Source organism: Sturnus vulgaris, chromosome 1, assembly GCF_052056855.1.
Source record: "Sturnus vulgaris isolate bStuVul1 chromosome 1, bStuVul1.hap1, whole genome shotgun sequence".
Lineage (NCBI taxonomy): Eukaryota > Metazoa > Chordata > Aves > Passeriformes > Sturnidae > Sturnus > Sturnus vulgaris.
In genome coordinates this window covers 139,301,170-139,323,576 of record NC_142243.1, presented here as the reverse complement: position 1 = coordinate 139,323,576, position 22,407 = coordinate 139,301,170, and the positions used below count along the sequence as shown (strand labels likewise).

The following is a 22,407-nucleotide window of genomic DNA, read 5'->3' as shown; positions in this document are numbered from 1 at the left end:
GCCCGAGCCCGGAGCCCGGAGCCCGGAGCCCGGAGCCCGGAGCCCGGAGCCGGGGGCGGGCGGCGCGGGCGCTGCGGCGGCACCACGTGTCGGGGCGGGGAGCGGCGGCGGGGCCGGGCCGGGCAACACCACCCCCAGCGCCGCAGCGACAGGCACCGCCACAGCCACAGCTACAGCCACAGCTACAGCTACAGCCACAGCCACCGCGGCAGCGCAGCCCCGCTCAGCGCATCCCTCTCGCCCATGCCAGGTGCCCGCTGCCCGCTGCGCGCTGACTGAGGAGCGATGGGGCCTCTGCGGGAGAGCAGCAAGGTGAGCAGCCGGGGATGGAGCGGGGAGAAGCAGGGGCAGGCAAATCGCGTCCTGCCCCCGCCCTGGGGGGGGCGGAGGGGCCGGGATTTGCCTGTCCCTGCCTCGATGATGGAAGGAGGAGGGCACATCCGAGAGGTTCCTGACGGGGTGTCCCTTCCCGAGCAGGAGCAGAGGACGCAGCTGGAAAAGGAGGTGTCCCGCAGCCGCATCCCCCGCTTGGTCCTTCGGCCGCAGCAGAAGGTGTCTCCCGCTTCCGAATCGCCCTTTTCGGAAGAGGAAAGCCGGGAATTCAACCCGCCCAGCTCGTCCGCGGGCTCCGGCCGGACTATCAGCAGCAACAGCTTCTGCTCAGGTACGGCGGGGACTCCCGCCAGGCTCGGGGTCTCTGGGGAGCACGGTGTGCCCCGCACGGCCACCCCCGAGGCTCCGCTGCCATCCCAGCCGCAGCATCCGTGTGTCCGGCTCCCAGCGAGCCCGCATGAGCAATGCGCTTCACCCATGAAGAAGGGCAACCATTGATTTTTCCAGGGAAATCTAGTATCTGTTCTTTTAATATGTGTCCGTAAGTGACACCAGATGTTTCCATTTCGAGTTCTGCTATCCACTGCTAAAAAAGTTGGCTGTTTTATTGCGGCAGAAGCCTTGCTTTAAAGAGAAAGATTTGCCTTAACAACCGCAGCGTGGTATTAAGGCATTTTGAAAAGCCCTTAAATCAAAAGTCAGTAAAACAGGGGAGTTGCTATTAAGGATATCAGACTGCAGTTCCTTTTGGTATTTTAACAGTGATCTCCATGAATTGGAACAGAATATGTAGGTGAAGTCTTCACTGTCATATTGAAATAAGCTTTGTTTATTTCAGAATTCTGTCTTCTACTGATAGTTCTGTCACCACACATGATGGACATGATGGCTTCTCTACAGAGAGGGCAATGGATGGGTGATTGATCAGAACTAAATTATTACTCTCCAATTGTAGACCAAAGAATGCCATTTGTTTTTCAAAATATTACACGAGGGAGAAAACAGATTTTTTTTGTGTGTTAAATATTTGCCCTGTGTAGAGTTTAATACAATTTAAATGCCTCAACTGGCAATGAAAGACTCAGATGCCTACTAGTGGTGAGTAATTTTTTAATTCAGTGAAACTCTTCACTGTAAATGACATTAATGCACTTGCATAACAAAATTGAGGGTCACGTTATGAACACCTTGGACTCTATATGCCTGTGGTAATTTAAAAGGTATTTTTGGTGTGGAGAAATTTGTTTTTAATGGTCAGTTTTTTGGAAAGCATTACATTTTCAGAGGTGGAATTGGAAGTGCTATGTTAGTGGTTGGACTCAATGACTTCAGAGGTCTTTGGAACCTAAATATTTCTATGATTCTTTGATTCTCTATTTAAAAATCTGAATTATAAGAAGATTTTGTGCAATAGTTAGTATCAGAGCAACTTCTTAAGCTTCCTTTTTTTCAGTTCATAAAGTATTTTCAATTACCAGATGTGTTCCTGGGAATATAGACAGAACGCTATTATTTATCTTGGTTTTCACTGCAGTGGATTAGATTATTGTTATTACTTATTTAACTCCTCTCATGAAAAATGGTGTATTGAACACAGTGTACAAGTTTTCTTAGATGAGAAACACAATATCCATGTTTGAGTCTAGCTTTGCCAGATTTTGCAATTCAGGCTCAGTGGAATGATCTATTTGGTTATTGTTTGGTGAACAATGCAGAGCGTTAAACAAACATCATAAGATTGTAAGAATGCTGGAGTCTTTTTCCCGTGCCTTTTTAGTCCCTCCACCTTACCTGCTTGAGTTTGCCTATTCCAAAGAAATAAAATCTTTTGAAGCTTTCTAGAAATACGTTATTTTTATGATCTCTCCCAAATGGCTGGTTGTCATCCTGATTTTTTCCTTCTCTGTTGACAAGCCTTTCATCTTGATCACTGACATTTTTTTTCATCTTTTGGGTTTGTACTCTGCTCTTCAGATCTACTCAACAAGTAGCTGCCACTGTCATATACCCTTGCTGTCCCACTGCACTGCATAGGCTGTCTTAAGTCCCAGCAGCACATTTTTTTTTTTGTTCTGGGTGTGTCTGATCTCATGGCTTGACAGTTTTAAGGCAGCTTTCACCAGAGGTATTGCAGCATGCAATGCTGGTCTCTTACCCTGCATCTTAAGCACAACTGCTCATCTCTTTTATTTATTGTATTCATCTTTTATTGCTTCATGCATGCTGCATTGATTTAGTATGATTTTTTTTCTCCAAGTGAGAGCTTTGTTTCTAAAGCTGCCTGCAGCACCCATACAGGTACACACTACGTGGTTTGCTGCTCTGAGTCTTCAGACCTTACACAGCCATGGATCAGCCAAGGCACTGTCCTCCATCCCAAACCCTGGTCCAGTTGTTGCTAGGTTTGAAGGAATTTTCACTGGGATGCAGGTATGGCAACAGTCACTGACTTGATTTCCTAATTCTGGCATCTCTTTCCTGTCTTCCACTTATGATCCTTCTTTATCCTCATTTGTCTGATTTAGAGTGAAATCCCCCAGGGGCAGCAGGTGGCTGCTGATTCCTGTTTCTGGGGAGGGGATGGTGAACAGATGTGTGGAGAGGTGAGTGGAGGGGCCACAGCCCCTAACCTGCCTCTCCTGGTGCTTCTTAATTGAGAAGCAGCATGTGCAAAAAGGGTATTTAAAATTAGCAAGTAGTAAATTTGGAAGACGAGAGCAGATGGGAACACTAATGTAGCAGTATGAGAAAGTTCATGAGCATTTGGATAAATGTCTCTTTTGCAATTTCTTTTAAGCATTAAACCCCAAAATGTTTTAGATAAGCAGCAGATAGTATGAATTGATCCCTGGAATAATTCCTTTCCTTTTTACCGTTCTCTTGTCAAGTTGTTCTATACCTTTCTTCCATTATTATTGACACCAAGTAGTTATGATCCACACATTTCTTTTTACATCAATAGAAATTATTTTTTCCCCCTCATCCATTAAATATGTATTTTTTGCTTGATTCCCTAGAGCTTCTGATGTCCATTTTTCCTGTGTGCTTACACTGGTCTCAGTGCCTTAGTGAAGGCTTGGAGCTCCCTGTCTCTAAATGAGGGTAAATCTTGTAGGTATTATTAATGTTTGTTTTGGGAACCATGGCAGTGCTGCAAGCATGGTGGTAACAGCAAAAATATCTCTTGGCAACAGAAAATAGACTGCTTTTGTAATGCTTCGTTTCTTTTGAAGAACTTGTTAGTTCTGGCTGTGATAGGTTCAAATTTGCATGATCAGCTCCCTCTTTGTCTTGTTTGAGAGAATCAGAGGCTCACTTGATCATGTTGGTCAATTATTTGCAGTTGACTTTATGTCAGTTTTGCTTTGTAAGTCGGGATGAAACAGTGAGAGCGTTAGTCGTATCTGTGATATTCCTGACAAAATATGTTTCTCATATTCTTTGTTTCTACCAAGTGAATGTGGATGCTGTCTGGATGTTGTGTAGGAAAGCTGAGCTTTTGTATCTGCGTTCACCATGCACAACCCTTTCTTAAAACCTTAGAGCATCTGGGGTCCTGGTTGTCATTTGATGTGGGAGCACTTTTCTTCGGCTTGGATGTTGGCCACTGAACTCAAAGATGTCAAATGTTGGAAAAACACTCTCCCAGCAGCTTTGTGTGCTTCAACTGCCACTGAGCATTTGCCTGTGCCATGCGTGTTTCTCTCCTAAGTTGCACTTGGCATCCAAGTGGCTGCCTGCACTTACCTTGTCAGTTGGGCAGAGAATGTGATCCAGAGCATCTCAGACTGGCCTCGTGCTGATGGATCCATGGAGGAGCAGCTGCTGGGCCTTTGGTCATTGCAGTTGGTGTTTGCTTTGTAAGAAATCTGATACTTTGGGCGGAGCACTGTCCTTGGTTTTGGTGTACATGTCCTTGGTTTGAAGCCAGCCTGTACTAAGCTCACTATGTGTATTCACCTTTTCTTTGAAAAAGGCATTTAGTCTGGGATATACTTCTTTTTCTACTTTTGGTTTTTGAGTAGCTCAGCTTTTAAATTTCTCTTTATGACTTGTTACATGGTACCTTTACAATAATGCCCAAGTTCTCTTTCAGCCTTTTCTAGGATGCCAGCTGCCAGAATTTCAGCAGGGTATGCAGTGAAGCTTTGATTACCAAGATGCAGCCTTGCAGGAAGCACTTGTACATTTAATAATTAGCTCAGCAAAGGAATTTTGAGCCAGAGGACTTGGTTAATAGCCATATCAAACAGTTCCTCTTTTTCTTGGGCTTTCCTGTAAATCACCTTTTTAATTAGACTGAATAGTCTTACTAGCTATTGAAAACCAGTAGTATTTCTGTACATCAATGACTGTGACTCATTCCAACACAGTCTTCAAAAATAGGAGTTGAAGCTTCATTTTTGCTTTTTCTTTAAAATTTCAAGATCTGGTTCAATGCTTATTCAAGTTCAATCCTTGTTTCATAACTTGTTCTTTTCTGGGGTAAAGATTTTATTTAAATCTTGTCTTTTGCATGTGTGGCACAATAAATGTGCATGTGTACAGTGGCTGCCCTGTAAGCCTGGGTGTGGGTGCTGCAGGAGGAATCTCAGCGTTGCCATTCCTTGCTCACTTGCTCCTGTGCACACTCCCCTTGATCACAGAGATTATTTGCCAATTGGCCCAGCTATTGGTGGATGCTGGGGCTGAGTTCACAGTGGGTGTCCAAAAAAGCATGTAGGTTTTAGGCAGGCTTATTAAGTCCATGTGAATGCACAGCCCATTTTGCTTGCCACAGACAAGAAGAAGAGGTTGTACAATTGTTACTGAAGAAGAAAAAAGCTGTACCTTCTTGCACTCCAGTAAATAATTTCTCTGTTAGGGCATTGAAGCAGATTGCATTATAAAGCAGCTAGCCTTGGAGACTACATAAAATAAGTTTGTGTACTGTAATGGATATTCCCGAATAGAAATAGATAGAGAAAACTAAATTTTTAGTATTTTAACAAGTCAACAGAATGAGGCCAGACAGTTAGTTTAAATTACTGAAAGTAATTGCTCTTATTATGTGTTGGTATATATGTATGTATTACTATGGAAACAGTGAGCTCTCTCATTCTTCTTGTTTCTTGTTATAAGAAAAAATACTTTGTTTAAATAGTTCCTTACTGGTTTATGTGTTTGATTTTTACTCTGAGTTAATGATTCAAAGAAACATGCTTAAAAGTTCTCAAGTATGTGATACTGAAAATTAGATTCTCTTTCCTGCAGTCCTTTATGCTGTGCTTTTTCACAGTCATTTTTGCCTTTTTTTTCAGACTCCTGGAGGTCTTTTCGAGCACTTTTGTTTGCAGCACGTTGTAAGGCAGTCCAGTGATGACTGTGATATTAATTTAAAAAAGCATTGAAACAAAATCTGCTTTCAAAAATACACATATGGCCTTTTTTCATGAGGGTGACTCTGGTGACATGCTTCCTTTTCTCAGTGCTGCTTCCCTAGAGAATTTCCTGCTGGACCAGCTAACATGCAATAATTTATTATTGCTTCATCTTATGAGCCACCAGTTCTGTTTCTGTGGCACAGAGATCTTCTCCAAACCTGGAAATAAGAAAAGTCCCTAAGTACTAAAGAGCAAAGTCTACTCATTCCCCAGTTTTTGGCCTTCCCTTTCAACTTCAGTATTTATTCCCCCTGAATAAGTAGCAATCCTTTTTTTCCTCTTGCCACACGACAACATCTGGAAGCCAAAATATTTGACCTTTTGGATGTTTTTTATCACGTCTTCGTGTGTCTGTCAGTACTGTGAACCTTTAAAACCCGAGCCAGACCTCCTGGGGTCAGTAGGACAGTTCCCATTCTCTCTGGAACATTTTGCATGGTGTCCTGAGAACAGTCACCCTTTCTGCTACACCTCAGCCTTTCTACTGCCCTTTTAGTTGTAGCTTAATTTGTACCATGGGCTGAATTCTAAACAACATTTGGTATTTTCTTCACCACATGCATAATCAAATACTTTTTTTTACAGTGCTTTTCATGTAACTTTCTATTGAGTTGAATATTGTCATGCACTCAAGAAAATCACAGCTTGTAGCAGGAATTAAACTTTAATCAGAAGTCTTGGATTTACTTTGCATTAAAAGAGAATCTTGATGTTATAAGAGAAATTCAGCATTACATATTTTAGCCCTACATTTATAGGATTAGTATATATCCATAAAATTTTCAGTGTTTTGAAGTGTATGTGACTAGATTCTGTGGTGCTGCTAAGTGCAACCCTGAGCTTGAGGATAGTTAAAAGAAAATAGAAAAGAAAAACATGCATAAAACAACGATGGATAGAATATATATATATGTTATTTCCTTCCATGAGAAGGTGATCAGGGCAACCTTATGAGTTGATGTTGAAGGTGTGAGGGTCACAGTTATATGCTGTTAGCCATGGAGGCAAAGCTATATGAGATCAAATGAGTATAACATGTTACACCTTTTGAAGAATAGGTACAAATTTCTTTGTGGTCCATTGAAGATTTTTATTTCCAAAAATGGTACCTTCAAAACTGGAAAGAATATTTCTAATTTCTTCCTTTGCTTCATAATGGAATAAACCACATACAACACCACAGAAACTCATCTATATATACACATGTTTTTCACTTAATATTAAATGCATAGTATTTCTTATACTGGATGTAGTCAATGCTTTCCCACAAGAGGTAGCAGTAGTGGTTCCACCTCCAGCTGTTGTCCTCAGAAAAGATTAATGAGGTCAACCAAATTCTTTAAACCCATACCAAACAGGAAAAAACTCTTCTTTGGCTATTTTTTAGATTCTTTCCTGTCCTTAGATTTAGTAAAAATATTTCTATAAAATATTCAAATCAATTTTTCAGTCCTTTATCACCTTAAACCCCTTGTCCAGATGTTTTCTGTGATGTGATAATGAAACTCAGGGAGCTGTGCTATTCCTGACCACAGCTCTCCTAGTAACAGTACTATTTTTATTTATATTTTTACTAGTAAGCCCTTATGCTTCTCTTCTGTAATACACCATTAGTGGGGCTATAAATGCAATGACAAAGCCAGTAAGCCACAATTATACAGTCCTCTTTTTTTTCATATGTTTTGACAGAGCTCATGTCAGTCCTTTTTGTTAGTGAAATGTTCAAGTAGAAGGAGTATTAGTAGACTTGCTGCCAAAATCAATTAAAATTAGCTTCTTCAGTATGACTTAGCAATTGTACAGTCAGACATCAAGAGCATGTTAAAGACATGTTTATGTGAAATCCTGCATTGCAAAAGATGCCCAAGCTTAGGAGCACGTCAGTCCATCTCTTTCACCTTCCTCTGTCCTCTTCTGTATATGCTCAGCCTGTCAGCATTCCTGCCATGCTGTGACTGAGCAGAGAGCCTCTCACCAAAGTCAGTGAGAGCTCTCATACTAAATTTTCAGCTGTTAGTGTCAGCCTTTGGGTGTGACAGAAGCCAGCTCAAAGGGGCTGGTGAGCAGCAGGTGTAAAAGCTGCCTGTACATTGATGATCCTCACCAACCCGTTGAAGACGTTTAGTCATGATTTTACTGGGTTAGGTTTTATGACCATTGCATAAACATTACAGTCAAAAGTTCTAGCTTGAAAGATGGACTGTGAACAGCAGATGTTTTCTAGAGTGGAATATCTGACAAAAAGAAAATCATGTAGGTTGTAGGGACCTGTGGAGATCATTTCATCCAGCCTCTTTTTTGAAGCTGGACTGTTCCCACACATCCCAGCAGCCATGTATTTGTCTGTCAGAGCCCAGAAACCCTTCCAGGACGAGTTTGCACAGCCTCTGGAGGTGACCTCAGGGAGTGGTGGAGCTGCTAGCCAGCCTTTGTTCACAAGCAAAATGGAGCATAGTTAATTCAAGTTTTGCCTGCAGAGACACCGAGATTAAATGTGGAAATTATTTGCATGGCAGGCTTTTGCATAAGTAGGCCTCCTCTTTTTTTTTCCTGCCACTGCTGTAGTTGTCCTTGTGCTTCAGCTCTGCTTTACTATGTTTGACTTTTGGTAAGAGACTTGCCTCACAAGTATGTCATATTCTGAGAAAACTTCTTAAATAGCAAGCCAAACAGGTCTTCAAAATAGTTAAGAAATTACTTTTAAATTGATCAAAAGGACCAAAACTAGTAGCATTTTTAGGATTCTACCTTTAGTGAAGTTAATAAAATATTCTTTTCTATAGTCTGTGTGATTTTGTAAGCAACAAATTGTTACTAGCAAATTATTAAATTTACAGAGTGCATACAATCACATACTGGAGTGGCCTCAGTAAAAACAAAAGGTTTCAGTACAATCAGGAGCCGAGGAGAATATTCCCACTTCTTACCTTAGGCTGTGCTCCCTCAGTGGTTGCTGGAAAGGTGAGGGAGCCTCCAGAGGTATGAGGTAGGATTTTTGCCTGTTGAGACCCTCATGTTGTGAATGTGAATATGCTCCTACCTCTGCTTTTCTCTGTGCACTACTAATTTTATGCTATTATGTTTCATCTGCTGCTTTTGCTGTGTTTCCCAGTTGTTCCAGAATGGCTCTGGGAATCTCCATTAGCAGTTTTATCTGCCTGGGCACTGAGCCTTTACACTCACTGGTTCGGCTGCCCAGGTCAGAGCAGTGGCTGTGTTAGTCCCTGGAGAGAGCTGAGACCCTGCAGGCAGTGACTCAGAGGTGACTTAGCCTGAATTGGGCTGTGGTTCTGACTCACCCTCCAGAGAAGCCTCTTTCTCTCTGTTTAATACAGAAAGAGACTTACAGGTGGAAGGTGGATGTTGTATTCCCTCTGGTGTCTGTCAGCAACTTTCTTAATTGCATTAACACCCCTGTGCTACAAGACTAGCCGTGAAGAAAAGACCAAAACAGTTCAAAAACCGAGGGTCAAAAAAGGTGAGGCAGACAAGCAGACTGAGATTACCCAGAAAAATTACCCTTTGTGATACCCTCACTGCCAATAGCCAGCTTGCAGAGCACCTTCCTGGCAGAGCTGTGGCTACTCAGACTAACAGATCCTGGGAGGAATGGAAATGTAGCCATCAGGTAAAAGCCAGGAAATTGTTTTTGTCTTGGTACACCGAACATTTAAAATTTCATTAGAGCCACATGTTTAATTCCACATCTCATGGTGGAAATTCAGGCTATGTACAGACTGAACACTGGTCAAAGGGCCCATAGGAGGAGACAAATGTTGGATGGTGAAATAAGGATCAGGCAGGAGCTGGACCATTCAGTGTCACAGGAGTGCCTAACTCGATCTGGCAGCTAGAGTGAAAGTAAAAAGCCAGTGCTTCCTCAGAGAGAGAATCATTAATTATTTAGCTGTGTTATATAAGGAGGTTGTATATTCAAAGTTTCTTGAAGCCTTTAGGAAGAATCAGTATTATTTTAGAGAAGGTTCTAAGGGATATTCTAGTGAACCTTCTAAGATATCTGTGCTGAGAAAATCATCATATCTTAACATATAGCCTAAAAGTCTACAAGAATAGTATTTTGTCAATTGTTCAGATTGTTATTATCTTTAATACTGTTGTTTATATTTTGACTTTGCTATTTAAAGGTTAGTCAGGGCGTGCAAATGTCAGAGTGCTCTGAGCAACTTTTCTGGTGGTTTGTTTGAGGAGACACTATCCCATGCTTGGCTTTGAAACTTGGCAGGCATGTCTGATCTGGGAGAGGGCTTGGACATAGAGTTTCAAGTGATGAAATCCAGCTGATGTTCAAAAGAAAAGTCAACTCCCAGAATGCTCCTAGGAGGCCCCTGTGAAATAAAAAGATACTATGAAAGAAAGCAATGGAAGTCGTGTGTTATAAATTCATGTTACCAATTCTCTTATGCAAGTAAATTCAGGCAAAATCAGAAGTACAGGCTTTCACAGCACTATTTACCAGCTTTCTCTTTTTTGACTTCCTGATGCTGATGTGCCTGAGAAGGTAAATCAGGTCTGCCTCTGTTTCTGAGGAGTCTGGGTCTGAATTCCTTACTGGGGGAAAACTCCTATTGAGTTACAGGGATGAATCCTTAACTGACCTTGCAGGAAACTATGCACATCCTATCAGGAAGTGAATCCCATTGTGGGCTCATCTGCTTCTGTTACTTGCTTTTTTGAGAGAGATTCCTTATCTTGGCCCATTTCTGGGCAGGTGGAGGGCCTCACTTCCTTCCATCAGAGTTTCCAGCAGGGTTTAGGAGGAGCCTGCAGGTCCGGGGAGATTCTGTACACACCGTGCTGCAGTCACATCCTGCCTGCAGGTGAGGAGCAGAGGGGTGGCTGCAGCAGGGAGCAGGGAGGGTGCTCAGGCTGCCTGGAGATAGAGGGGGATCAGCTCCACCTCAGAGTCCTCAGGGAAGTCTGCTTCTCTCCTCTGGGGAGTCCGCCTACATATTAAACACAAATAAATAGCCTGTTAAGGTTAATAGCAGGAAAGATGAAGGTAGGTGCAGGCCATTTGGCTGGCACTAAGCAGCTAGAGAGCATCTCACTCTTCACCACTCTTCCTTGTACCAGGGTGGTGAGTTGTGGGTCAGGTGGATCCCCCCAATGCACAGCAGAGCTTTACTTTCCTTGATGGTGAGCACCAGTGTTTCATAGGCACCTCTTCTATTCTGTGGAAGCAATCATTTTGATTATTCAAAAGGCTGATGCAGAAAAATCTTTCTCTACAGCTTGACCTAGTTCGGGAAAATTTATAATTTTGTTCATGCTTCTGGATAATAGTAGTAGAAGGATTAGAAGTTTTACATTACATAAAAAAGAAACCATCAGAGGAGAGGGAATACAATGAAATCATTCATTCACTGGAGTGGGAGCACTCACTCACCTGGTTATTGGTGTATCTAAAGGTTACAAGGGGTATGAGTAGAGAAAAGCTATTCTTTGTGCCAGGCTCATTTGTTCTTTCTTAAAATGCCTTGTTGCACTGAAAGCTGAAGTTCTTAACAGTGAAACAAGGGCATGTAGATATGACATAATCTGATGGTACAGTGTCACCAGTGTGATATCACAGGAAATGTTGGGGGTGGTAAATAAAACTTTTTTTATGCTATTTTAGCATGTATTCTTTAACTAAGTTTTTCCTAATTGTAGGAATTTTGCATGTTTGGAGTTTTTAATGCCCTAATTTTTAACACTTTAGTTTAATTCTTTCATTGTGTAAAGTTTTATCAGCTCCTGTGGTTCTTCCAGGCTGCATCTCTATAGCTTTGGGAGTTACTTCTACATAAATTCTCCCATATAAAACAGATCAGTGAGGTCGGCAGCACCTATGCAGGTAACTGCATTGGTGGAGAGATGAGGTAAATAGTTTCTTGTGGGTTTGAGTGGGAGGTTTTAGGAGGGGAGTTTGCTTGGATTTTGGGGGTTTTTTTTTGTTTTGAGGGGGTTTTTGTTTGTGTGGAGATTTTTTGTTGTTTTTATTCTAACATAAAGTTTGGAAACTAATGCCACATACAGAAACATCTAAGTGGAAAAGTCGCAATTAAAAACAAACTGCGCAAGCTGTCACTCATTTCTGAATATATTTGATTATAAATATTTGTGTGCTTCTAAAGAGAAGATGCTTTGGACATAGCTAAAGCAGCTGCTTAAATGCAATTCAAGAGCTCACTCAGTGGTGCTGATCCACTGTCCCACAGGTGATGTTCACTCAGCCTGTAGAAGAGACTCCAAATGTTGGAGAGGGGGAAACAGATGCTGATCTGGGAGGACATTGCCACCTTTTCTCTTCTTTGTGTTGAGTTATATTGTGATGTTGATGGGAATGGAAAGGATAAAAGGTAAAGTCATGTGGACAGCAATCATACCCTTAGTCAGGATGAATGTAGGGACAGGCTGAAAAGCCTATTAGCAGTTCTCTCTTTTCTGTTATTTTGCTAGGAACTAATTTTGAGTTGCAGAAGACAGCAGCAAGATGACAAAAAGAGATGCTTTTTGGCTTAATTGGGATAATTTGAAAGAATGATATATGATTAAGCTGGATTAAGTGCTTTGCACTGTTACTGCCCTTTGTGCCCTGGGAGGTGTTTCTGGCAGTAGGCTGGGTTGCCCCTTGGCTTGGCCTCATGCCTGGCACCTGGCAGAAGCCTGGACTGCAGCACCTCAAGCTGCTGGCTGCTCCTGCACCTAATGCATGCAGCTTGCTCTGGACAGTCAGCACCTGTGGGTACCTTGCTCAGGACTGAAGGCAGGACGTGGAGAAATGAGAAGCAGAACATTGGAACAGATGAGTGAGAGTAGAACAATTGCCCAGGCATGAAGGAAAACTGGATCACATGAAAGGATGAAGTTTTTCTACTGTATTGAGGGAGCAATAGCTAAGCAAAAGCATAAGCTGTTCCTTCCTGCAGAGGGGAGGTGGGCAGAAAAGTGTTAGATAGATTTGGGGTGTCCCTTCTGCCTCATAGAAACTCAGTCACACACTGACTTTTAAATCAATATGCCCATGCAAAGCTCAGTGCAAAATGGGCCTTGACCTACATTATGAACAGGGTGGAAGAGGTAAGTGCAAAACAGTCATGCAAATTATATGGCTCAGGTGCAGGTAATTCTTTGGGTTTCATGTTAGCTAAAGATAATGCATCAGAAGAGTGCAATGGCATAATTCAGATGGCAGCTTTCATTTTGTCCTGGGAAAGAACAATTAGATCTCTCCAGGAGAGTCGGAGTAGCGTGTTTGGTTTTGTTATGCATCAATTAAACCATCGTGACTTTTATGGGAACTGCAATTAATCCAGATTACATGGAACGTGATTAGATGAAGTTGGGTTTTGATATGTGGATTTCATTCAAAATAAGACTGCTTTGTATTCAGTTGCTAAGAGCTGGAGTATTTGTATCCCTGGAGGTCAGGAACCTGATTCTGTTGCCAGGGTGGCTGTTGATGCCCTGGAGTGCTGGTGTGCTCTCAGAGGAATTCAGATTTAAACAAAAGCAGTCTGTGCATAACCTACTCTCTTCAAAACCAGGTATCTCACAGCCACTTGTCAAGAGTGGAAGAGTTCTATGATCATTGTTGCTTTTAAAGGAAAGACAGTTTTGAGGAACCTGTATTAATTCCAGTTACATTAAATTCCTGACTTTGTGCATGTGGGCTGTAGGTTGTTGTCTTGCTGTTCAGATATGGGAACATTTCTTGAAGGACAGCATGTGGCCCTTACTTGCTCTGCAGCCCGTGTGCACTACACAACATTTGTGTCTCTTGGGTATCTTCATGCTGCAATATTCCCTAGCCTTGCTAAAGGAATTCATCTTAGATAGGAATTTTCATTATGTAGCCCCTGATTTTGTATTTTGTCAGACTGAGTAAAACAAGAACTTGCCCTTTGAGCTTGCCTTAAGGTATTCAAGATTTCTTCACAAAATGGGTGGAACAAATAGCTTCTCACCAGGTTTCAGAGCCAGGGTTGTACATATCACTTACTCTAAAGAGCTGTAGTTCGAACACTGTTTCTTTTATTCTGCTAACTTTCATGTACTTATTAGTTAGAAATGTTGATGTTTTCCCTTTACAGATGACACTGGCTGTCCTAGTAGCCAGTCAGTTTCTCCAGTTAAGACTCCTTCTGATGCTGGAAACAGTCCAATCAGTTTTTGCACTGGTAGCGATGGAGACTTCTCCAGGAAGAAATTCAGTCCAGGGTCAATGAGTGAAGGGAATACGCAGCTGGCCCGATATAAGAAGGAGACAAAGACAAGCCTTGTAAAGCCCGGTGAGTATCACTCCTTTCATTTCCTTAATTACATTTTCTAATTGGCTGGTATATTTACAGGTGTCTACATACATGCTGTGATACCACTAATGCTGATAATAAATAAAATGGTTGGCTTCTTTCTGTAGTGCCAACTGAAAGATATGAAATCACTGTTGTTACTGTCTTTTCATGGAAATAAAATCAACAGACATCTTCACTTTCTTTTATGAGGCTCGATGGTGATGTCAAATAGCTGAAATGGATTTTACTGTGTTTCATAGGAATTGCACACATATTGCAGTGCCCAAAGATAAATTACTCTTAATATAAGAAAAAAAAATTGTGATGTTCTTAAATTTATTGTTGGATCCTGCCTAAACTTTGTGCTTCCAGGCTCTGATAACTTTGGGGATACAAGATGTCAGACCAAGGCAAGAGGACAGGCAACCTATATGTGGGAGCTAGGGAGATTTGGACCTGTACTGCAATGACTGAATCAAGAGTGTATCTCCCAGTGCCTTGGGTTAATGGACCACCAGCTAAATCAGCACCTGCCTGTTGTACATCCAAATCTAAATACCCAGATGTGCCATTGGTTCCTGTAATTTTAGTGAATAGATATAAAATATTTTATATCATTTGATTAATGTACAGGCAGCTCTTGATTACAAATGGTCAGGATATTTGTGCTGCTGTTTAATTACTCATGAAGACAGAGTTGGCCCTGTACATAGTGAGCTTCAGAATTGACATGGTTTATGAGCTCAGGTACCTCCTGGCTATATTGTTTCCAGAATCATTTTACCTCTGGAAGCAATTTAGATACTTCCACGAAAATCCAGCTCAGATTTGCCAGCACCATGTTTAATCCAGAAACAGCAGAAAATCTGTTGCAAAATCTCTTCACTGGTTTGGTCAGTGGAAGGGTTGATTAAATCTGATTTACCACTATCCCTGCAAGTTCTTTGGCTCATTTCATAGCACCATGTTACTTGAGTGCTCCCAGTCTCACACTGCTGTGCATAATGGGTGATAGGTAGTATTTTTTACAAGGTTTGCAGTGAATGTGGTGTATGACAGTCAAATATGCAGCTGTGGCTACCACAACCACTTTGTTTGTGAATGTGAATGTTGCTTAGCAAAATGTGAATAATGAATGCAAAAGTTCTTTTCTAATGAAGAGTTCTATACTCATGGAGAAGAGTTATGCACCTTTTTCAATAAATTAACTCACTGTTTTTATACTTAAATTGCCTTATAATATGAAGTTATTAGCCTTTTGCAATATTCAGCAACTGGGTCTGTTTTACAGAGTATTTCCAAATTCCTTCTGCCAAGTATCTCACACTTTTTTAGTGAAAAGCTATTCAAAATTATGTCATAGTGTGAGAGCTGACACAAGTGAGGGACATGTCAGACATGGACGCCAGGGGACAGCTGGGGTTCATTTTCTTCAGTGTTGGCCACAGGGGTTAATTTGATTTTCTTCTATTGCTGTTTCATTCCATGGCTTCTTCCCCATGACCTACTTGCACATGAATTTCTGGTGGCTCAGTTGAGAAGATGTAGCCATTGTGCAAAGAGGAGGCATCACCATGTAGCAAAACAAAGCAAGTAACAAGGGATCAGTAGAAGGGAAGTAGGATATGAAGGAGAATAACAGCAACAGGTCCTTGTCATATATAAAAGAAATTGTGTGTAATTTTCTCTTTACCAAAAACCCTTCTTGATTTATAGAGATTGTATCTACTTCATATTAAACTGAAATGGCTTGTGACAATGACCACATAGCAGGAGTCAGATATGAGAGACAAAAATCCAGCCTACCACTACTTTTTACCAGATCCTGCACAACATTTTTTTACACAAGTACATCAAATAGTACTTTGCACCTTCAAAATTCCTGTCATTTTGTTGAAATCTCTCTGTTCCCAGTATTGTTTTCTTGGAACATGGTGACTCTTGAGAGAAACACTTACACAAATATTTAGATAATTCAGGAAATGTCAGAAAGGGATAGCACTGAGAATGAACCCTGGGATTTTTTTGGTCTGTTCCCAAGCTCTGATACTTTTCTGCTTCTCTAGTAACATTACTTCATCTTTCTTTTCTATACTTCAAAATACAAAAAACACATAGCTTTTTTGTTCTCTCAAACAGCCTAAGGCCTTGTTATGTGAGTCTAAGCCATCTTCGCCTCTTGAAGTATTAACAAAATAGATTTGGCTATCATTCATATTTTATGTAGTTTGCGTAGAGAGCCATACGTCATCCTGGAATGTTCTTTTTAAACCTATAAAATATTTATAATCATAGGGAAATTATTCATTTGAGAGACATGAAAATGTTTTTTATTGTGCATTAAATCCAAATCACAGCAGTGTAGAAGTGAACTTGGCTTAAAACCTGTGCCTGCTTTCCTAGGGAAGGATGGAGAGAACAGGAACGGTAAGGAAGATAATAGAACATCCACTCTCAGAGATAGCTACAAGCCTTTTAACTTCTGGATTTTAGAAGTTGGTCCTTCTTTTAGTTGTGATTCAGTTATATGATATTAAAGGCAATACAGAATGTGCTGTAGAAAACGCCCTCACAAAAAGCCACAAAAAGACTTAATTAACATTGGTCTTAGTTTTGTATCAAGATGCTGTTTTGAATCCTACGGTTTTTGTAATTGACTAAACAGGACCATAAGCATTTCTACATGCTCACATTCTTGTGTAGTCGTCCTAGAAAGATCCCTCCTGAATTCCTGTAGTTCATGTCCACATCCTGTTGAGAACTGTGGGAATTGTTTTGCTTCCTTTAACAGTCTTTCTCATCTTCTTTTTTGACTTCCATTAGAACACTTAGTGAAAGGATTCAAAATCTGCCTCTTTCAAAGACATGGATAAAGATGAGAATTTTTAGCAGAAGTTGTGTCATTTTTTAAAAAGTCTTGCATGTTTAAACTAACACAGACATTTATTTAAATCTCAGTGAACATCAGAATTTGAGAAGGACATCTGATCAGCTGTGTTCAGCATTTCTGTAAAGTTCTGGTCTTCTTGCATTTGGTATTACAGGCACACCTGGGACAGCTCACTGAATGTGTGCTGTTGGACCTGTTTCCTAGAGCCCATGGAATTGCTGAAGTTTCACATGATATTATTAAGATATAAGAAAAAAAACATTAAGCCTGTCCCAGATCTTTTAGCATCTTCAGGATCCTGCAGAATGGAGGTGTAAACGCCATTGCACAAAAGGAGCCCTGGGTGAGCCCCAGTTAGGGTCAGCTCCCAAGCCTTGTAAGGACTGGCTGTCATTGACATCTTGGTCCAATAATAAACATTCCAGGTAGCAGAGGACTGTGCAAAAAGGGTTTTTTCATTGCTAATAAAACATCTAGCCGTTTATTACTGAGTCTGGCTAAAATAGCAGTATTTTTGGATTTCAGTATCGTTGAACTGCTATGGATTATTTTCCTAGAAGGGTCATTACTGGGAGTTTGGACATTAAAACTTTTTTCTGTTCAGATTGACAGGAAAATCTCAGAGGCTTCCATCACACAAAGCACCTACATTTATTGGATAATAGGCAATGAGCACAAATTGAAAAACATGAAATTCCATCTGGACACAAGAAACCACTTTTTTTTCTCTGTGGTCAGACACTGGCACACATTGCCTGGAGAAGCTGTGGACTCTCCATCCATGGATATAGTCAAAATTCAGCTGGATATGGTCCTGGAAAGCCAGTCCCCTGTGCAAGCAACAAGTAGTCACTAGTTAATCCATTAGTATAAAATTAGCAGATAAATTAATCCATACTGCTGCTTTACTTCCGTATCTGTCTGTATTCTAAAGGCAGTCACTTTGGTTATTTTAAAAACAAAACATAAAGGTTTTGATTTAGGTTATAGTCCTGATGTCTGGTTGTATTATTTTACAGGTCTTTTGTCAACTCATTCTCTCATTTCAGTCTGACAGTGTGGGAATAGCAGTGTCTGATATGTGTGTGTGTATGTGCTTCACTTGAAAAATCTGAGTTGATGTGTAAGCTCTGTGAGAGGATTGTCTACAGGTAATTCTGGAAATTGATTTCACTGTCAAGAACTTCCTTCTGATTGCATCAGTTAGCAATGATAGAACTTTGTTTTATCTTGCAAAGTTTGATAAAACATTAGAAAGACATGTTTTACTGACACATTTATATAAGAACATTGTATCTGGTATTTGCATGACTTTTCTTTATTCTCTGTACCAAATTTCTGCAAGCATTTGGAAAATAATAGATCTGTTGTCCCTGTTGTTCAGGAGCAGCAGTACAGAATATAAAAACCAAGTTACAGAATGTGCTAACTTGACCAATTCCTATGGCACACAAAGAAATTCATGAATCTTTTACTACTGGCTAGGACATCTACCTATTATGCTAAAACACTTCTTAAAATGCTGATGGTGTACTGTGTATTCTAACACAAAGTCACACTTTGTTTGGTTGTTTGAAAAAAAAAACCAAACCAAAACCAATGGAAAACCTGTATTTGGAGATAGCAAAGTGCCTTTTGACTGATCCTTAAAAGAAATCAGCATTCTTCCTTCCATCCCACAAAGGTAAGAGCAATGAGGAGACTGGTGTCTCTTTTTGCTGTAACTTATTTAACAGCACCTCATAACCCACATTCCAAGACTGCCGCTTTTCTTGGGGGAGGGATAATTTAGAACAAGAATGTGTCAAAGAACATTTAACCTGGTTACAAATGCAGTATTTAATCAGTGAACACCATGTTCCCATCCTGCAACCAGTGATAACCATACTTGAGTGGTAAAATTGGGAAATTCATGCTTCCATTCCTAGGAATATTCAATTACTTAGATATGTGGCTAGTGTCACATGCATAAGAATGTTGAAATTAGGAAATGAGCTACATCAGGTTCAATGTACTTTAAATAATTGGTCATAGAACAAAAAAAGGGTCTGAAGATTGACCAAGTGAATTGAGTTGATATCAAATGATGGAACATCTTGCCTATGACTGATCATTAGTTCTTCCCTTAAATTACTTGAATTAACAAGGAATCTCTTGATCTGATAATCTTTATTGATAAGTGTAGAGCATAGATTCTCTAACAGGTACAGAGGAGGTTGCAAGTGAAAAGAGGAAGAGCAAAAGCCCAGGTACCCTGAGTAGCTTAAACCAGATGAGGAGGGCTTTAACTTGAGCATTATATCTTTAAGCCACATGATATTTGGCAAAGAGCAGATATAGTGGTCAATTACTTGTGCTTCTGGAAGGCTTTTGATGTGCTTGTTAAAACATCACCTTAGCAATAAAAAGGAAAGAAGTATCTTTCTCAGATGTAAACACATGCTTTGAATTCTTCACTTCTATCCCTCACCTGATAGCAGCCATTATAACCATCCTGACATTCAAATCCAACCATATGCAACATTTGTTTCCTGTACAGTTTCAGTCTCATTCTTCTTCCTTTCTAATATGTGTATTTCATAATTTCAGTTCTGACACTAAAGTTTCTGAGACCTTTTCTAATACAGAATCTAACAAATTAGGGCAGTTTTTGACCCTATTTGTTTTCCTCACTTTCTTTTGCTTTTCTTCTTTCCCTTCACCTTTCATTTTGAACCCACACAAAATAGGTACTGCTGATTTTCTAAATAAAAAATGTTTTTGGATAATAATTTTGTATGTGCTGAGTCCTCCTGCATATTTTGCTGCTTTAATGTCGTGTCTGTTGCTATGGAGCTGTGCAGCACCTGCCAGCACAGGGAGTTATTCAGGCCTCGGTTCTGCAGGTCCCAGAGGAGCAGGGTGTGCTCTGGGAGGGATGCACATGCACATCTCACCCTCCAGGAGTGGGGACAGTGTCTGGCTTCCAGCCCATGCCATGCTCCAAGCTTGTGTTCCAGAGCTGAGCCCAGAGGGACATCAGCCTGCAGAGGTTTGGTGGTTGCAGCAGTCAGTAAGGGCTGGAAGGTGGCCAGCCTGTGAGGTTTGGGGGATGGTGGTGGGGGTGATTCTGCTGAGGGTCTGGCGTTTGCAAAGCCCAGCCTCCCCCTCAGACTCCAGGATATTCAGAGTCTTATGGCCCCTTTGAATATTTCCTTCTAGTTCTAGACTCAGCACAGCCAGTAGATCCCATTGGTTGGAGCTCCTCTGTCTGACATAAATGCCCACCTTTTGTGATTCAGAAGAAATGAAGTTTGAATCTAATTGTCTCCTTATACATCCTTCAGTAGCAGATGGGGTCTGACTCTCTTCTCTGGTCCAAGTGACTGGTTCCATTACTCAAGGGACACAAAACAGTTTTAACAGGTGAACCTGCCATTTCCCTTCTAGGGGTTACAGGAGCTATTTTGGATGTGAGGGATATGTGAATTCATGGTCTTCATCCAAGATGAATAGAGCAGAGATGGCCCCTAATTTATCTGACCTCAATTCCCAATTTGTAGTGTAGGGATTAATTATTTTTGCCTGCGTGCGTGCACTAAGGTCCTATTTGTTTTAAAGGAGGTAGAAAAAATGAATCCACTGTATCTGGTGTGTGATCTTTTTGACCAAATATTGAAGCAGTTACTTTAGGATTCACTGGTTATGTTGACTAAGAATGGGACCCAGGTTGACTCAGACATGGGAGACTTCCACGTTTAGTCAGATAAATCCTACCTGCATCTCCTGTGTCCTCATCAGGCCCCTGACACCTCTGCTGTTGGCTCTTATTAAAATCAACCACAGTCTCTGTGGCTTTTATTTCTCTTTTTTGGCTTCTTTCTTTTTTTACTGGAAAGGGAAGTTCTTAGACATTCAATTGTGGAAGTTTGTGCTTAAAGAGCACACATGGAACTTCAAGTAGCTCTAATTAGTTGCCTTTTCCTCTTGTATTCATCCCTGATAAGCTTAGGCACTCTCCATTTGTCCACTTTGTGAAGACTGCTGCCCAAGCTGCCCACCATTGCAAAGAGAGATTCTGAATCTCGTTTTGCACTATGGATTCACAGAAATTAAATATTTTTTAGGGCTAACTAAAGTCCTAAAGCTAACTAAATCACACTGAAGTGGAGTTAGTGCTCTGTAACTTCTGAAAAGTAATACTGGAATATAGCCAGAATATAAATATTTTAAGCAAAAGATGCTTAGAAAGTTAGGTAAAAAATATTAGCATAGCAGTAGGTTTTAAGTTTAGATTTATATGTGTTTTAGATTTAAACCTCTAATTTAAACAAATTTGCTTGAATTGATGTGGAAGAACATGTTCAAATACCCAAACATTTCTAATCAACAAGAATAAGCAAAACAGAAGCTACAAGTAGTGCTGCAACTTCAAAGCGTTTCATAGTATTTAACACAAATGTAGAAATTCCTTTAAAAGTGGCATAGAAAAATCATCTTTTAATTCTGTGTCACAAATTTTATAGTCCAACTTCTTCTAAAAAATTATTATAGGTGTTGCTTAGTAGAGACATAGGCAATTAGTGGCCTCTCAGGACATGTATTTCTTTGTTCAGAAGACTCTTAGGCTTAACATCTTAGCAAATGTCCAGATGTCACAGCAAAAATAGAGGACCCAAAAAAAAGCCAACAAGTTGTAGAGGAGAAATTGGCAAGTAAAAGCTGAGAGCCTGAGTGCCACCTGTTCTGCATAGTGACCTGCCCAGCTCTGGGCTGGTGGCACAGGTCACCTGCAATTCAGGGCCTTGGGCAAAAATCTGCAGTTACATACCTCCTTCCTTACAGAAAATAAAATAAATAAATAAAAAGATGTCCTTGCTTAGTTCAGTAAATGGAAAAGAAACTTAGATTTAGATCTCTGTGTGTGTCTTGTGGGGGATGGACTTTAGCAAGGAGGAGAGGAGTGCCCTGATACTGAGCAGCCGGGCAGGCTGAGGGGATGCAGGGTGCCTGCTCCCAGGGAAGCTGCTCCACTTTAATTTAGTTACTCCTTTACTGGGGGTTGGGAGCTGAGTTCCCAGCAGGCACACGATAACTCTTTTGTCTCTGTCCCTGGCCCATTAATTGCACTGGTGCTGCTCCAGACCCACAGAAAGTGGGACAGCCACGGTTACAGGGAGATGGTGGCCAAGGATGCCCGCGGGCTCGAGCTGAACCTTGCCCTTGGTCCACGGGAGAGGCACTGCTCTGACTGCAAATCAGGGGATATGGGATGTGTGGGGTATGGGGCTTCTGCCTGGGATGCTCAGAGGATGAGGTCCCTGCACACAATACATCATTCAGATCCAAGTGCTTTTGATGGGAATGAAGGTCTCCTGGGGCTCAGGGGACGTGCTCCTGCATCAGGAAAAGACAGCTGGGGGCCTGGCATGAGAAGGGCCCTGGGGTTTAGTGGTAGGTGTTGAAGATGGCAATAGCTGTGATC

At 41.1% G+C, this 22,407-nt stretch overlaps 1 protein-coding gene across 2 annotated transcripts in view; it reads left to right on the top strand.

Moving 5' to 3' along the window:
* The first annotated feature begins 25 nt into the window (after positions 1 to 25).
* SYBU (syntabulin) overlaps positions 26 to 22,407 on the top strand; it is a 39,230-nt gene continuing 16,848 nt past the window's right edge. The window contains exons 1-3 of one of the 2 annotated variants that reach the window (XM_014879344.2): positions 26 to 312; positions 478 to 664; positions 13,853 to 14,050. In XM_014879344.2, coding sequence (XP_014734830.1) covers positions 286 to 312; positions 478 to 664; positions 13,853 to 14,050 — 412 coding nt within the window. In that variant the 5' untranslated portion in view covers positions 26 to 285. Of the gene's footprint in view, positions 313 to 477; positions 665 to 11,416; positions 12,119 to 13,852; positions 14,051 to 22,407 lie in introns of those variants that run through there. The other variant, XM_088178411.1, reaches the window with a different exon arrangement.